This window comes from Bactrocera latifrons, unplaced genomic scaffold, assembly GCF_001853355.1.
Source record: "Bactrocera latifrons isolate USDA-ARS-PBARC rearing strain unplaced genomic scaffold, ASM185335v1 scaffold_325, whole genome shotgun sequence".
Lineage (NCBI taxonomy): Eukaryota > Metazoa > Arthropoda > Insecta > Diptera > Tephritidae > Bactrocera > Bactrocera latifrons.
Window position 1 is genome coordinate 277,888 of NW_017536908.1, and position 13,236 is coordinate 291,123.

General features: G+C 34.0%; 2 protein-coding genes and 1 long non-coding RNA gene across 4 annotated transcripts in view; 2 read left to right on the forward strand and 1 right to left on the reverse strand.

The window, feature by feature from the left end:
- LOC108971124 (ATP-binding cassette sub-family G member 4) overlaps positions 1-4,020 on the forward strand; it is a 41,284-nt gene extending 37,264 nt beyond the window's left edge. For both annotated transcript variants that reach the window (XM_018936969.1, XM_018936970.1), the window contains 2 exons: positions 3,547-3,752; positions 3,825-4,020. In XM_018936969.1, coding sequence (XP_018792514.1) covers positions 3,547-3,752; positions 3,825-3,966 — 348 coding nt within the window. In that variant the 3' untranslated portion in view covers positions 3,967-4,020. The remainder of the gene's footprint in view (positions 1-3,546; positions 3,753-3,824) is intronic.
- A 5,166-nt stretch (positions 4,021-9,186) lies between these two features.
- Positions 9,187-9,666, reverse strand: LOC108971123. Its single transcript, XR_001993525.1, has 2 exons — positions 9,365-9,666; positions 9,187-9,267 (listed from the first exon to the last, which is right to left on the reverse strand). It is a non-coding gene; the product is annotated as an uncharacterized LOC108971123 (long non-coding RNA).
- A 941-nt stretch (positions 9,667-10,607) lies between these two features.
- The window catches only part of LOC108971117, a 19,648-nt gene continuing 17,019 nt past the window's right edge, over positions 10,608-13,236 (forward strand). Inside the window, exons 1-2 of the mRNA XM_018936960.1 lie at positions 10,608-10,642; positions 11,116-11,282. Coding sequence (XP_018792505.1) covers positions 10,608-10,642; positions 11,116-11,282 — 202 coding nt within the window. The remainder of the gene's footprint in view (positions 10,643-11,115; positions 11,283-13,236) is intronic.

Here is a 13,236-nt window from a genome sequence, read left to right on the forward strand (position 1 = left end):
ATCTACAACTTCAAAGCTATGACTGTCAACAGTGACGTGAGTGCCAAGTCGCGAGTGCGACGACTGTTTGTTTGATGACAGGAGATATTTCGTCTTGTCCTCGTTCACTGTCAGACCCATTTGTTTTGCTTCCTTGTCCAGTCTGTAGAGCTAACGGCGCTGGTATAATCTATTCTTCTCTATTTAGTTCTGCAGCTTGAATTTTTTTCTCCAGAATCAGGTTGAAGAAGTCGCAGGATAGGGGGTCGCCTTGTCTGAAACCTCGTTTAGTATCGAACGGCTCGGAGAGGTCCTTCCCGATTCTGACGGAGCTTTTGGTATTGCTCAACGTCAGTTTACACAGCCGTATTAGTTTTGCGGGGATACCAAATTCAGACATCGCGGCATGAATGCAGTATTTTCCAAGATTTGGCGCTTGGTGAATGTCTGGTCGGTTGTTGATTTTCCARGTCTRAAGCCACACTGATAAGGTCCAATCAATTTGTTGACGGTGGGCTTTAATCTTTCACACAATACGCTCGATARAAYCTTAAATGCGATTTTGAGGAGGCTTATTCGACGGTAGTTGGCGCAGATTGTGGGGTATCCTTTTTATGGATTTTGCATAGCACACTTAAATTCCATTCGTTGGGCATGTTTCCGTCCAACCATATTTTACAAAGAAGCTGATGCATGCTCCTTGTCAGTTCTTCGCCGCCGTGTTTGAATAGCTCGGCCGGTAATCCATCGGCCCCCGCCGCTTTGTTGTTCTTCAGGCGGGTACTTGCTATTCAAGCTACTTCATGGTCGGGCAATGGAACGTCTGCTTTATCGTCATCGATTGGGGAATCGGGTTCGCCTTCTCCTGGCGTTATACTTTCACTGCCATTCAGTAGGCTGGAGAATTGTTTTCTCCATAATCTAAGTATGCTCTGGGCATCAGTGACTAGATCACCTTTGGGGGTTCYACAAGAGTATGCTCCGGTCTTGAAATCTTCTGTAAGCCGCCTCATTTTTTCGTAGAATTTTCGACCATTACCCCTATCGGCCAGCTTATCAAGCTCTTCATACTCACGCACTTCGGCATCTTTCTTTTTCTGTTTGCAAATTACTAACATTAAGAAAAGGCCGTGACGCTGAAACTTCTAACAAATTAGCGAAATTCTGAAAATTGGTTTCCTCTTCAAAAACAAAATGGCAAGGAATTATCGTCATTGCACTTGTCTCTAACCTTGTAGATACCGCCCACGCGGTTGTAGCCTACTTTCCGACAGCAGGCTGTTTTCTTCTATTAATTGGAGGTGTTTTTTACATGGCGAGTTCAGCGCACAACCCTGGGGAAAGATATTTTTTCACTTTAGCTCATCTTCAAACGGATGTTTTTTAGCCACCCAGAGGATACTTGGTCTAAGACCGGAAGTCGTGAACTGCTTGAGAAACATATGAAAGAATCGTTTCTGGTCACACTCAAGTGAATGGCAAAGTAACAAAGCTTCCAAGTACTTTCGGAGGGAAAATCTGATGATTGGTTAATTAAGTGACGATAACCAACTGGCAACAAAAAAATACACCCAAATCTATCGCTTTAAAATTATTATTATATCGTCGACCATTTCTACGGCGATTACTATACACATGTCTAATACAAGCATCTGACTGTGGAGGAACTTTACTACAAACTAATGAAAGAGGTTCTGCCGGTTCCACAAATTAATCATTCCTTAACTGTTCCCTATATCTTCTAATTCGGTCGCTATTTGAACTAACTAGGCCTTTAAACTACTATTTCAACAATAATTGAAAAAAGCTACCTCGATGTACTGTTTGCATTTGAGGCAGATTCTTAAATTTCTTAAACTGATACAGCATCGTCTCCGTTATCTTCATAAATTTCATTGGTGGCTTGCGTGGCATTTTTCAGTTTTTTATTTCAAAATTTCAAAATAACGAATTTCTTCATTATTTTCACTCATTTTTAAACAGCTGTAACTTTTTTTCAATTTAAATGAAGCTTTAAATCTCACCTTTCCAACACTACATGGCGGAGATATACGACTGCTACAACATCTATTGACAAAATGCGAAAAGATTTTTTCGACTAATCAATATATGGGGTTTCCAATAAAAGTGATACGAAAAAAAAGCATTATTTATTAATGAAATTCAAATGTTTTTTTTTATTAATGCGAAGTACAATTGATATTATTAAGTTTTGAACATAACATCATTCAAATGGCCTCCACGATTTCTTTTGCAGGAACGAAATCGATGAATTGAATTTTCGAGACTTTTCTCACAATAATTGTTGCATGCGCGGTGTGGCTTGAGGCCTCAATATCAACTTCTTCCTATTGCGGCCATAAAAACTTGGTTATCATTGATCAATACCGCTCTCATTTACAGTAGCGGTGCCACCACCAAACTATGAATTTAAGTGAATGAATAATGTGTAGATGGATTTTCGTTTCACCAGAATCGGCAGTTTTGTTTATTTACCGCACCACTTAGATGAAAGTGAGCCTCTTCAAAGAAGATTATTTTGTGAGATATTGGATATAGATTATTTTGATAATAAAATTGAATAATATATAGTTATATGGGGACAAGGTCAAGTTTTCATCCAATTGTGTCTATTTTAGGCACAAAGATACACTCTAATCTACCTAAAAGTCGGCGGTGCTACGACCCTCGTCCAATTTTCACACTGGCTCTCATAAAGCCCTCTCATACCTTTCCTAGGGGGTTAGAATGGTGTCTCTAGCATAATTAGTTATTGATTAATTGCGCTTTTAGTAGTTTTGAACAGTACCGTTATATAAACGGACGCTTTTTATTAAAATTTCGTTGAATTTTAAATCAGTTTTGAAAGTTGAAAATATACAGATAATACGGATTATAGTAAATGTAAATATGATTATAAGTTTGATATTAAAAAAATAACTATCACACTTTAATGTCATTGAAATAAATCGGCATTATTGTAGCATATAGAAACTAAAATTAAAATTAATATGTTTATTTTTGATTTGAAAAGAACATAAAATGCGAAACATTTGAACACAAACACTAAGGATTGATTTAAAACAAAATTTGAATTTGCAACATTAGAACTGCAAATGTCAGANTCTCTGACATTTGCAGTTCTAATGTTGCAAATTCAAATTTTGTTTTAAATCAATCCTTAGTCTCTGTGTTCAAATGTTTCGCATTTTATGTTCTTTTCAAATCAAAAATTCGTTAAAAGCACAATTTTGACATTCGCTTTACGAAAGAGCGCTCACATTTCGAATTGAAAACACGTCTTGCAGAGTACTATTTTCGCGACAGCGGGCATTTCATAAACAGCAATTTTAATTATGATGGTCTTGTGTTCTGTATTTGTAGGGTAAAACTTATTTTGAACATCTTGAGCTGGAAATGTTAATATAAGTGGTGTTTTCTAATATAAAATATTTCTTGCTTAAATATTTAGCTGTTATGTATTTATAGACAAMTGATGGTTAAAAATACTGAGTGTATTTATATAACTATATTATTTTTTCTTTTTTTTAATTTTTTTCAAAATAGAATGGAACTTTCTTAGCACCTGTGCTGACTATTCCGATGATGATGTTTGCCGGTTTCGGGGTAACTCTTCGAGATTTACCCAGCTATTTGAAATGGGGCAGCCATATATCTTACCTTAGATATGGTTTGGAAGGCTTTGTTGGTGCCATTTATGGTCAAGGACGTGGTGTGTTGGACTGTAATGAAGCGCCTTACTGCCATTATAGGTGAGTTAAATAAAACCCGAAATCTGAAAAAATTTATTTCACACAAAATATTTATTTTTTCTTATAATGCAGATACCCGAAGAAATTCCTGGAAGAGATYACAATGCGTGGTGATCAATTTCGGAATGATTTCATGGCCCTGTGTGTTATTACCATAGCTTTCAGAATAGTGGCCTTTGTCGTTCTTAAAGCGAAAATAAATTCAGTAAAATAATGTGTAGTGTTTATGGAACTACAAATAAATTTAGGAAACAATTTATGAAAACGATTTCAAGTATTTGAAAATATAATATATAGGTATGAATTTTATAGAACATTTGATTCTGACTTTTTGTACTTTTTACATATTGTATGCAAATGTTGGTGTTTAAATATTATGTTCAAAGACTTGTAATAAAATAATTACATAATGTGATTAAAATCAAATAAGTTTAAATAAAAACATGTTTTTGTTTATAACAAATACGTTTTTCCAATTTGTTTGTAATGAAAGCAAATGTAAATTAATTATATATGTAAAATAAGGAAACATTTCCGGTACCCTCTCCGATAGTGTGAACATGGATGAAAATCATATATGTATAAAGTATTACATTTAGCTTTTTTGGTTGAGTTTGTATCACATACATATGTATACGATATATGTATGTATACAATAGCACATTTGATATGAAGCCAAATATAGTAATGAGATGAGGTGAAAAGAACTTTGCTGTGAAACAGATGGTTTATAAAAACAAACAAGACAAAATAAAGAAATGGACAACCAAGAAAAGTACATAAGTAATTTTGCAAATCTATTAATTTTTATTAATTTTTAGGACTTAAAAATGTGAAAAAAAAACAATTTAGGAGCAGCTGCAGCATTACAGCATATTATTTACACATAAATATCTTTTTATCTGCACATGTATTAAATATATACATACCTACATACATATATACAATATTTACAAATAAAATCGTATTCAAATTATTTAAACATATACATTATGTTTACTTTTTATTAATACTCAGAAGGAAGTAAAATGTACAAATACATAAGTTACATATTTATTGTAATTTATAAATACTTATATTTATAACAGATAACTAGTTCCTCCATTATATTTCAATAAAATAATTTCAAATATCTTTTTCAAAAAAAAAAGAAAAACCTCACAATTTTCAAAGATGTGTATAAGAGACAGGTCTTATTGCNTTTTATGAGCAAGTCTCATATTACAATTTTGTTGCTTACCATTGCACTTGACATTTAGTGGACTGTATATACTTTTTATTTAATTTATTGTTTACATGTATATTTTTATGTATTAGTGTAGTTGTGTCAAAAATATAATTTTATATATATAATTCTATCTTAAGGTTACAAAACTTTCATGTTCATATCTTTATGAACACATGGTATATTATTCATCAAATGATTACTGAGCCAGTTTTAATTTACTGCACTGTGTATTTGGTTGCAGTTCTATTCTACTATTCCCAATATTTAGCAATTTTATTATTTTTAAGGAAGTGTCAGTTTGAAATTGTATTATCGTATATACTTCATCATTCCCGTTTAAAAATTGCACTGCTCTTTGCATCTCAAATTATAATAGACCTTTAAATCAACACTCCAGTTATTCCGCTATATTTTTTTTATGCCAAATATCACGTTTGGTTTGTTATGTATCTGACGGGTTCGTCCTCCAAAAAAAAAAAAAAAATGCCTAGTTCAGGAGCAAAATCAGTATAACTCATATTATAAGTGTGTATGGATATGCAAATTTTTACTTATTTTTTCCATTTTTGAATTAAGAAAAATTTTAAATGGTTATTACATGAATTATGAACAAATGCTTATGATCAAAATATAATTTTTGTATTTTTAAAAGTATCCTATGTCCTTTCCCTGGTTCTAAGCTACCTCCCCACCAATTTTCAGCCAAATCGGTTCAGCACAACTAACACGACTTTCTTTTATATTTAAACAAGTAGATAAGCGCAACGATAGGGGATACATTTAGTATATTGTGTAAATGAGGTAATGATCAACCAGAGAATCGGAAAACAATATATTAGGAATATGATATTTATATCAATGTCAAAACCATTTCGTTCATTATCAGTGCTATGTTCACTTAATTTTACTAAATTATCACACATATTGACCGAATCAAATGGTTTGAAATTAGGTGGAAATGCGGAAATTACAACATTGTGTTTAAAGTCAGTTATAAAAGGAAAGGACTGGAGTGATTGCATAAACTTTTTACAATACTGCGAATATGTTTTTGCGCAAACGTTTTAAGCTATGGGCCGATGTATTGAGCGTAATGTTTGCTAGAATCGAAATCAGCGAAAATCCTACTTTGCATCAAATGAATATACTCAATTTKGTACATTTACTAAATTTTGCTTATCTTAAGTGGAGAAGTATTGACCCGAATTTACTCATGTTGGAAACGAGACACTTTTTGAACGGATAAACATTATTCCTGAAGACCTGAATGGGTCAAATTGAGTAATATTTGCAGGAAAAAGTTAGCCATGTGCACTGCATCTCTAAAAGAGAATAATTGCCCAAATACTTTATTATTATGTATTCCTTGGTAAGTGAGATACACTAGCATTCCTGGTAACTGTGAAGTAGATCTAAAATTAGATATCGGGGGAATCAATACCTGAATACAAATTGGTCACTGTCTAATTGACAGACATACCACATATCCAGTAATTATGATTGTAAAGAGATAGAAGAAGAGGAGACTATAGAAAATCTAGCAAGTATCGGTTGAATGTTTCTTAATGGTGTCTCTGCCACAGATAATTTTTTTTGTATTGATGAACTTCATCAGGAGTACAGGGTGGTTCGGAGAGGATATATTGCAAAGAGAGGAATTTAGTCCCGTTGGTTTCACACTTGGCCTACAAAAGGCCTTGGTACGTAGTCAGATATCCACTCCACTTATATACCTAAATTCTGTTATGTGTTCCGATAATATGATGATCATATTGATTTCTCCTAGTWAGTGACAAAAACGAGGTACTTGGTCCATATCGTTGGAACGTTAAATTCATTGGAAAARGTTGGATATATGGAAATATTTCATGCGACTTTATTGATCGTTATTTAAGTAAGAGCTGAGAGATAGCTCATAGATGTATGCATAGAGGTAAAAAGTTATTCAACGTGTTTAAAACACACTACTACTAAATACTCTTAAATACACTACACATATAACTTATTTCAAAAGTTCATAACTTCACGTGTCATTTAAAAATAAAAGTTACAAGGAACTCCATCATTTTTTTTTTTTTACATTTTTATAAAATTTTGTGCAATTACCTCTAGCTCGTCTATTATTGCTTTATATCGTCCCAGTGTTTTCTAACTAAATGCGTTATATATCATTGTTACTTTATATATACTAGGTTGTCAAAAAAGGCTTGCGGTATTTTTTTTGAATTTTCAATTGTTCATAAWTTTTTTTTTTGATGACTTATGATCAGCTCTTGACCGATGCTATGGCTGCTACTATGCCGGTCTCTTTCGACCAATTCAGCGATTTTATCGCAATTTTCGACAACAGGCCTTCCGGAGCGTGGCGCATCTTCGACCACCTCTACACCAGAACGAAAGCGTTGAAACCATCGCYGTGCGGTGGAAATGGAAACTGTATCGGGTCCATAAACTGTAAAAATTTTATTGGCGCTTGAGATGCATTTTTGCCTTTATGGTAGTAGTACTGTAAAATATGCCGTATTTTCTCTTTATTTTGCTCCATGTTTGCGACGCTATAACTCACGAACGACCAAAGGAAACGACAATCAATCAGACACGTGTTAGCGCGTGAAATGAGCTTTCAAAAAAGGTATACCATGACCCGATGCGACGAATAAAACTAGAGCTACGCGCTCTCAGCGCCAACTAGCGAAAATACCGCAAGACTTTTTGACAACCTAATATATTATGTATATAGATTAAAAAGAATACTCTGCGAGGTGTGTTCAAAATGTATCGCGAATTTTGTGTTTTTTCAAAACTTATTTATTTATTCATGAATATTTATTTTGTCCCCTTCAAAGTAATCCCCATGAGATATTATACACTTGTGCCAACGGTTTTTCCAATCTTCNAAAAAAAAAAGAAAAACCTCACAATTTTCAATTTCAATTTAATTTAGATATACAGGGGTGTTGTGGAATCTTAGAGTTGCCGGAATTAGAATTGACCACCATATAAAAAAGGTAGTTGGTGTCATGAATTCAGATATTATTGTTTGTTGTCCGAAAAAGAATATATATCGGATAGTCGCTGACAGATTTGAAATGTAAGTTAAGAAATCAAGTTATWCTATTGTAACGAATTAATTTATCTTTATTTGTATAGGAGAAAACATAAGAATGAAACACGAAATGTCTTAATTAAAATCCAGTTCATACGATGTTTAGTTTTTTTCTAWMYTGCCCTCCAATTAAGAAAAATCGTAAAAATGGAAAACCTAGAAATTTCGCGTCAAAGTTTTCGCTTTCTGCCCAAGCGCTCGTTATATCTGCTCGGTCACTATTTCCCTTCTAGCTTCAACAATATTTCGAATTCGTATCTATAACTTTGGGGACATATTCGTAGATAATTTGTAAAGTGATATTAGCAAAAAAATCAATTTTTAAAGCTTCTAAAGCAGGCTACCCCCTTAAAGGTGATTTACAAAACGTAATTTAATAATTTAACACCCAAATGCGTCTTTATTCATTCGATAAATGTTATCTCTTACAATCTTCCTTTAAATCGGAACTCATTAAAAACTTTAATAGGATAGCTTCCAAATGTATGTATTCATTTGTAAGTTTTGTCACATTAGTAAAGAGCAGATTCGAATATTGGTTTTGGGTATGTTCGAAAAGACGAAAATATAAACAGATTCCGTAACACCAATGAAAATCAGAATTGGTATGCCATTCTGACAGCTAAACAATTCCGTTTTGGATTCCACAACAAGTATTAGTATATACATATACATGATCAGGAGGATGAGATGAACCAAGCCATTCAAAATAAAAATTTGACAATGGACCGCTYTCCTTTAGCTGAAATCAAATATTTCCAAATCGGGCAAAATCGGGACAAAAAATCCTTACAACCCATATAAAACAATTTTAAAATTTATTTGAACTTTCAAGATCCAGAAACAATTAGTATAACGAGATAAAACTTTCCACAAAAATAGACTTTAAGGTATGTGTGTATATCACCTTCTGTCGTTATTTATAATGAAGTAATAGCCCAGACAGACGAGCAAAATTAATGCGCATTAAGCAAAGCTAATGCCCATTGAAATTGTATAGTGAAAATAAACGCAATATTTGATTGTAACGCAATCTTAGGAGCTGGGATCAGCTACACATACGAAATATTTGAACATTTTAGAACTACCCACTGTTGATGTTGAGCTACGCAATGGCGACACTGACGGCGAGTTCGTCAATGTCATTACTGGCATACACACCGGTTCAGATGACATTGCTTCTGGTGATGATATAAGTAAGGAACGGAAGTAATGTTGAATTTGATATGTTTTAAAGAAGAAATAATTTTAATAACAAACATGTAAAACTCAGCTTACCACAGTAAATGATTTGTAGATTTCAGCAGTATTGGCTAACGTCAAAAAGATTATGTTCATGCATAGTATACATATATTTTTGTGTGAGATTGGCACGATTCTGATTACTTTGGCGGAGGGGTAAAAAAACAGAATTTCCCTGTAAATGGGATATGTGCGGATAAGGAAGCTTTTGCAGAGGAGTAAAATCTAAAAATAATATAAAAATGCCTTATATGTTTAAAAATATTCACGATTAAAAGTTCAAAATTTTGGACAATAGCACATGGATTTTCTCTATCTTTCACTAAATTTATTCATGTTTTTCACTCTGTATATTTAAATATACACTCTAAACATTGAAATAAGTTCACATTTCCATTTTATTTTGAAATATTTTACCTAAATTTATTAATTCAAAAATCATTTATCTCACTCGTTGCTGCAAAGGTTAGATTGTTAACAATTATGACGAAAACGAGCGTTGCCACATCCGGGGTGACTGAAGTTCTTTCGTGTAGTACTCCTTTCTGTGTTGGTGGCCTTCGGCTGCGCTCTAAAAAAATAACCCTGGGCCCGAATCGCGGCATTCGTGAACGAGTAAAATTGTTCGAAATTTCCAGTTTTCGGATTGCGGCACTCGTTATCRAGTACACTCGTTCGAAATTTGACAGTCTGCCATTCGATAACGAGTTGTAATTCAAACGAACGTAACGAAATGTCATTCGATTGATAATTCGCAATCGTTAATTCAAAAGTTTTCAAACGTCGTGAGTCTACTCAGAAAAAATCAAATAAAATGTAAGTTAACGTTTATGTTATTGACTATTTTATAAATAGAATAATTTTTTAGGACAAATGTTAATAAAATCAACATGAGACAAAAAAATTTAATGGCCGAATACATGCTTCGGCATCAAGATTTGGCCAAAAATATGTTGNTAGTGTGTTGTTTTTGGCCAAAAAGTCGCGCACAAGCAACGATGTGTGTGCAGGGGCGTTATCGTAGTGCAAAAGCCAATTTTTGTCACATCTTCTCGGCCTTCTGAGAACATTTTGTTCCACTGATAAACGTTGCTTCGGTCCAAGGTAGCTTCTCCGTATGCCACAGTCAACATTCGGAATGTATCCGCGCACTTAATTTCGTTTTTCACACAAAACTTGATACAGGTTCTTGGATCCATTTTCTTGAATAGGTAAAAATCGAAGACGATCAAAACACGTGCAAGCAAAGCAGCTGTCAACAGCTAAATGAGCATTGAAAATGGCCGAGCTTGTCGGCATAAGTGAGACACATGAGTACCAATATAACGCCACAAAAAATTTGAAATTCGAATAGACGTAACCCGCGAAATTTCAAAATTCGYRATACTTTTTGAACACACCTCGTACTATAGAATTTACATATCAAATTGATTGGATGAAAAGGTATTGTGAAAGTTTGTGTACTGCTATTTGCACTTAAATCGTAAGTCGGTATCCTGTCTTGAAACGCAGATTGTGTGCATATATCGCACCAAATCCGAGCTTTTATTTAAAAAGGAAAGAAATATCCTAAGCAACCAGAAGTTTCTACACCACTGATATAAGTAAATTTATTTTCATGAAAGAAGTTTATTATGTGATCAATATTTGATTCCAAAGCCGTACTGAACTTCAGGGTTTAATTTTACAGTATTATGTAAATCTAAGCTTTTTGGTTATTGATTTGAACACAAAGATAGACATATGTACATACATTTGTTTTAAATATATCATACATATAATTGCAGGCGTTTACGTGCAGGAAAGTCTTCTATCGGATTGCAAACATATCTGGAACCAACAAAGCTATTGAAGGATGTTAATTTAGGCATACAGAAAGATTTACTGCTTTTTAAGGATATTCAAATTCAAACAGATGGTTTCTATACAAAGAAGACAAACAACGGAGAAACGTGTAATAGATTTGTATACAATTGTTTTCTATGTCACTTCCTTTTAACCTTTACAAAAAAATAACGCGTTCAAAGATTTTACTATACCTGGGCTCGAATCGCGGCATTCGTGAACGAGTAAAATTGTTCGAAATTTCCAGTTTTCGGATTGCGGTACTCGTTATCGAGTACACTCGTTCGAAATTTGACATTCTGTCATTCGATAACGAGTTGTAATTCAAACGAACCTAACGAAATGTCATTCGATTGATAATTTGCAATCGTTAATTCAAAAGTTTTCAAACGTCGTGAGTCTACTCAGAAGAAATCAAATAAAATGTAAGTTAACGTTTATGTTATTGACTATTTTATAAATAGAATAATTTTTTAGGACAAATGTTAATAAAATCAACATGAGACAAAAAAATTTAATGGCCGAATACATGTTTCGGCATCAAGATTTGGCCAAAAATATGTTGCCGAGTTGTGGTCAGGGCAAAGCTGCTGCCAATAAATTGTGGGACTCCTTGGCGGTCCTGCTTAATGCGGCCGGTCCACCAATAAATAATGCTAAGTCTTGGCGAAAAGTACGTAGATCTCCATGCATTTCCTCTTTTGATAAGTGTCTTAACAAATTTACTAACACAAATGTTATTTTCTATATACATATACCCTTAGGTATTTGCTGATCAAAAGCACAACGTCAAAAAGAAGTTGTCTTTCAACAAAGCGTCGAAGCAGCGAACTGGTGGTGGTCCTTACGAAGAAAAGTACCTAACAACAGCAGAGGRGCAACTGCTTCAGGCTACCGGCATGGACGTTGCGGTAGAAGGCCTGGGAGAAGTAAGGACTTTTGGCAACTCCACCCCTGAAAAAGAGCCTTTAGTGATGAAGACGACGTTCCACCGAAACCCTCTATTAGTCGCAGCGCTACGAAGAGGAGCAAACAGGATGCTGCCGATGAAAAGCTGGCCCTCATTAACGAAAACATGATCGCGTTTGAAAGCTACCAGTAGAGTATAGGCGCAAAACTAGACAAACTTATAGCTTTGAAGGAGAGGTCGATGGAAATAAAAGAGGAAGCTCCAAAGCTTATATGAAAGTCAAAGCAATAGAGCTGCAAATTAACCTAATACAATTAGAAGCCTTAAAAGAAAATAAATAAATATACATACAAATAATAATAAACATACATATACTTGTTTTATTCAAATTGTATTTTCTAGCGCCAACATTATATGGTTTCGAATTTTGTGTCCAMTTTTGGTTAAATGAGTTTCGTTTCCCATATCCACTTCTGTGTTAATAGCTTCACTTGCAGAATGTCTACAATACGACGCATCTTTGTAATGTATGCAAATGTTATGCAACGCTGCACATACATTCTCGAATTGTGCCATTTTTTCAGGTTGGTAACAGCTTGAGTAGACCCTTCTTCAGGGTTCCTGAATGGTGTTAAACACCACGGCTCCAAGGAATAACCCGAATCTCCTATTGATTTACGAAAAATGTATTTTAAATTTAGGTACATATATGCATAACAGTRCAATAAAAAGTTATATTACCTAAAAGCCAAACATTTTTGAAGTTATTTTGGTTAAATTGCTCCTYCAAAAACTTTCGTTGTGCCGAATGCTTCCACACAAAGGAATCGTGTGCGGCTCCACCATACTTTGAGTCAAAATCCAAAATGCGGTATTCATGGTCACATATCTGTAATTAAATTAAAGTTTATAAGTATACGTATGTGTATGTGCATACATTTTATATDCAACCTACTATCATTGAGTTGAGGCTATGGTATCCTTTCCTGTTGAAGAACATGTGCTCATTTACTGTTGGTTTTTGCAGCGCAAAGTGCGTGCCATCAATACATCCAATAACTGCATGCACAAACATATATTTAAATATGTTAAGTATGCTTCAGCTTTAAAAGCGCTACATTTTACTCAAAATAAAAGTGCTAATCTTACCTCC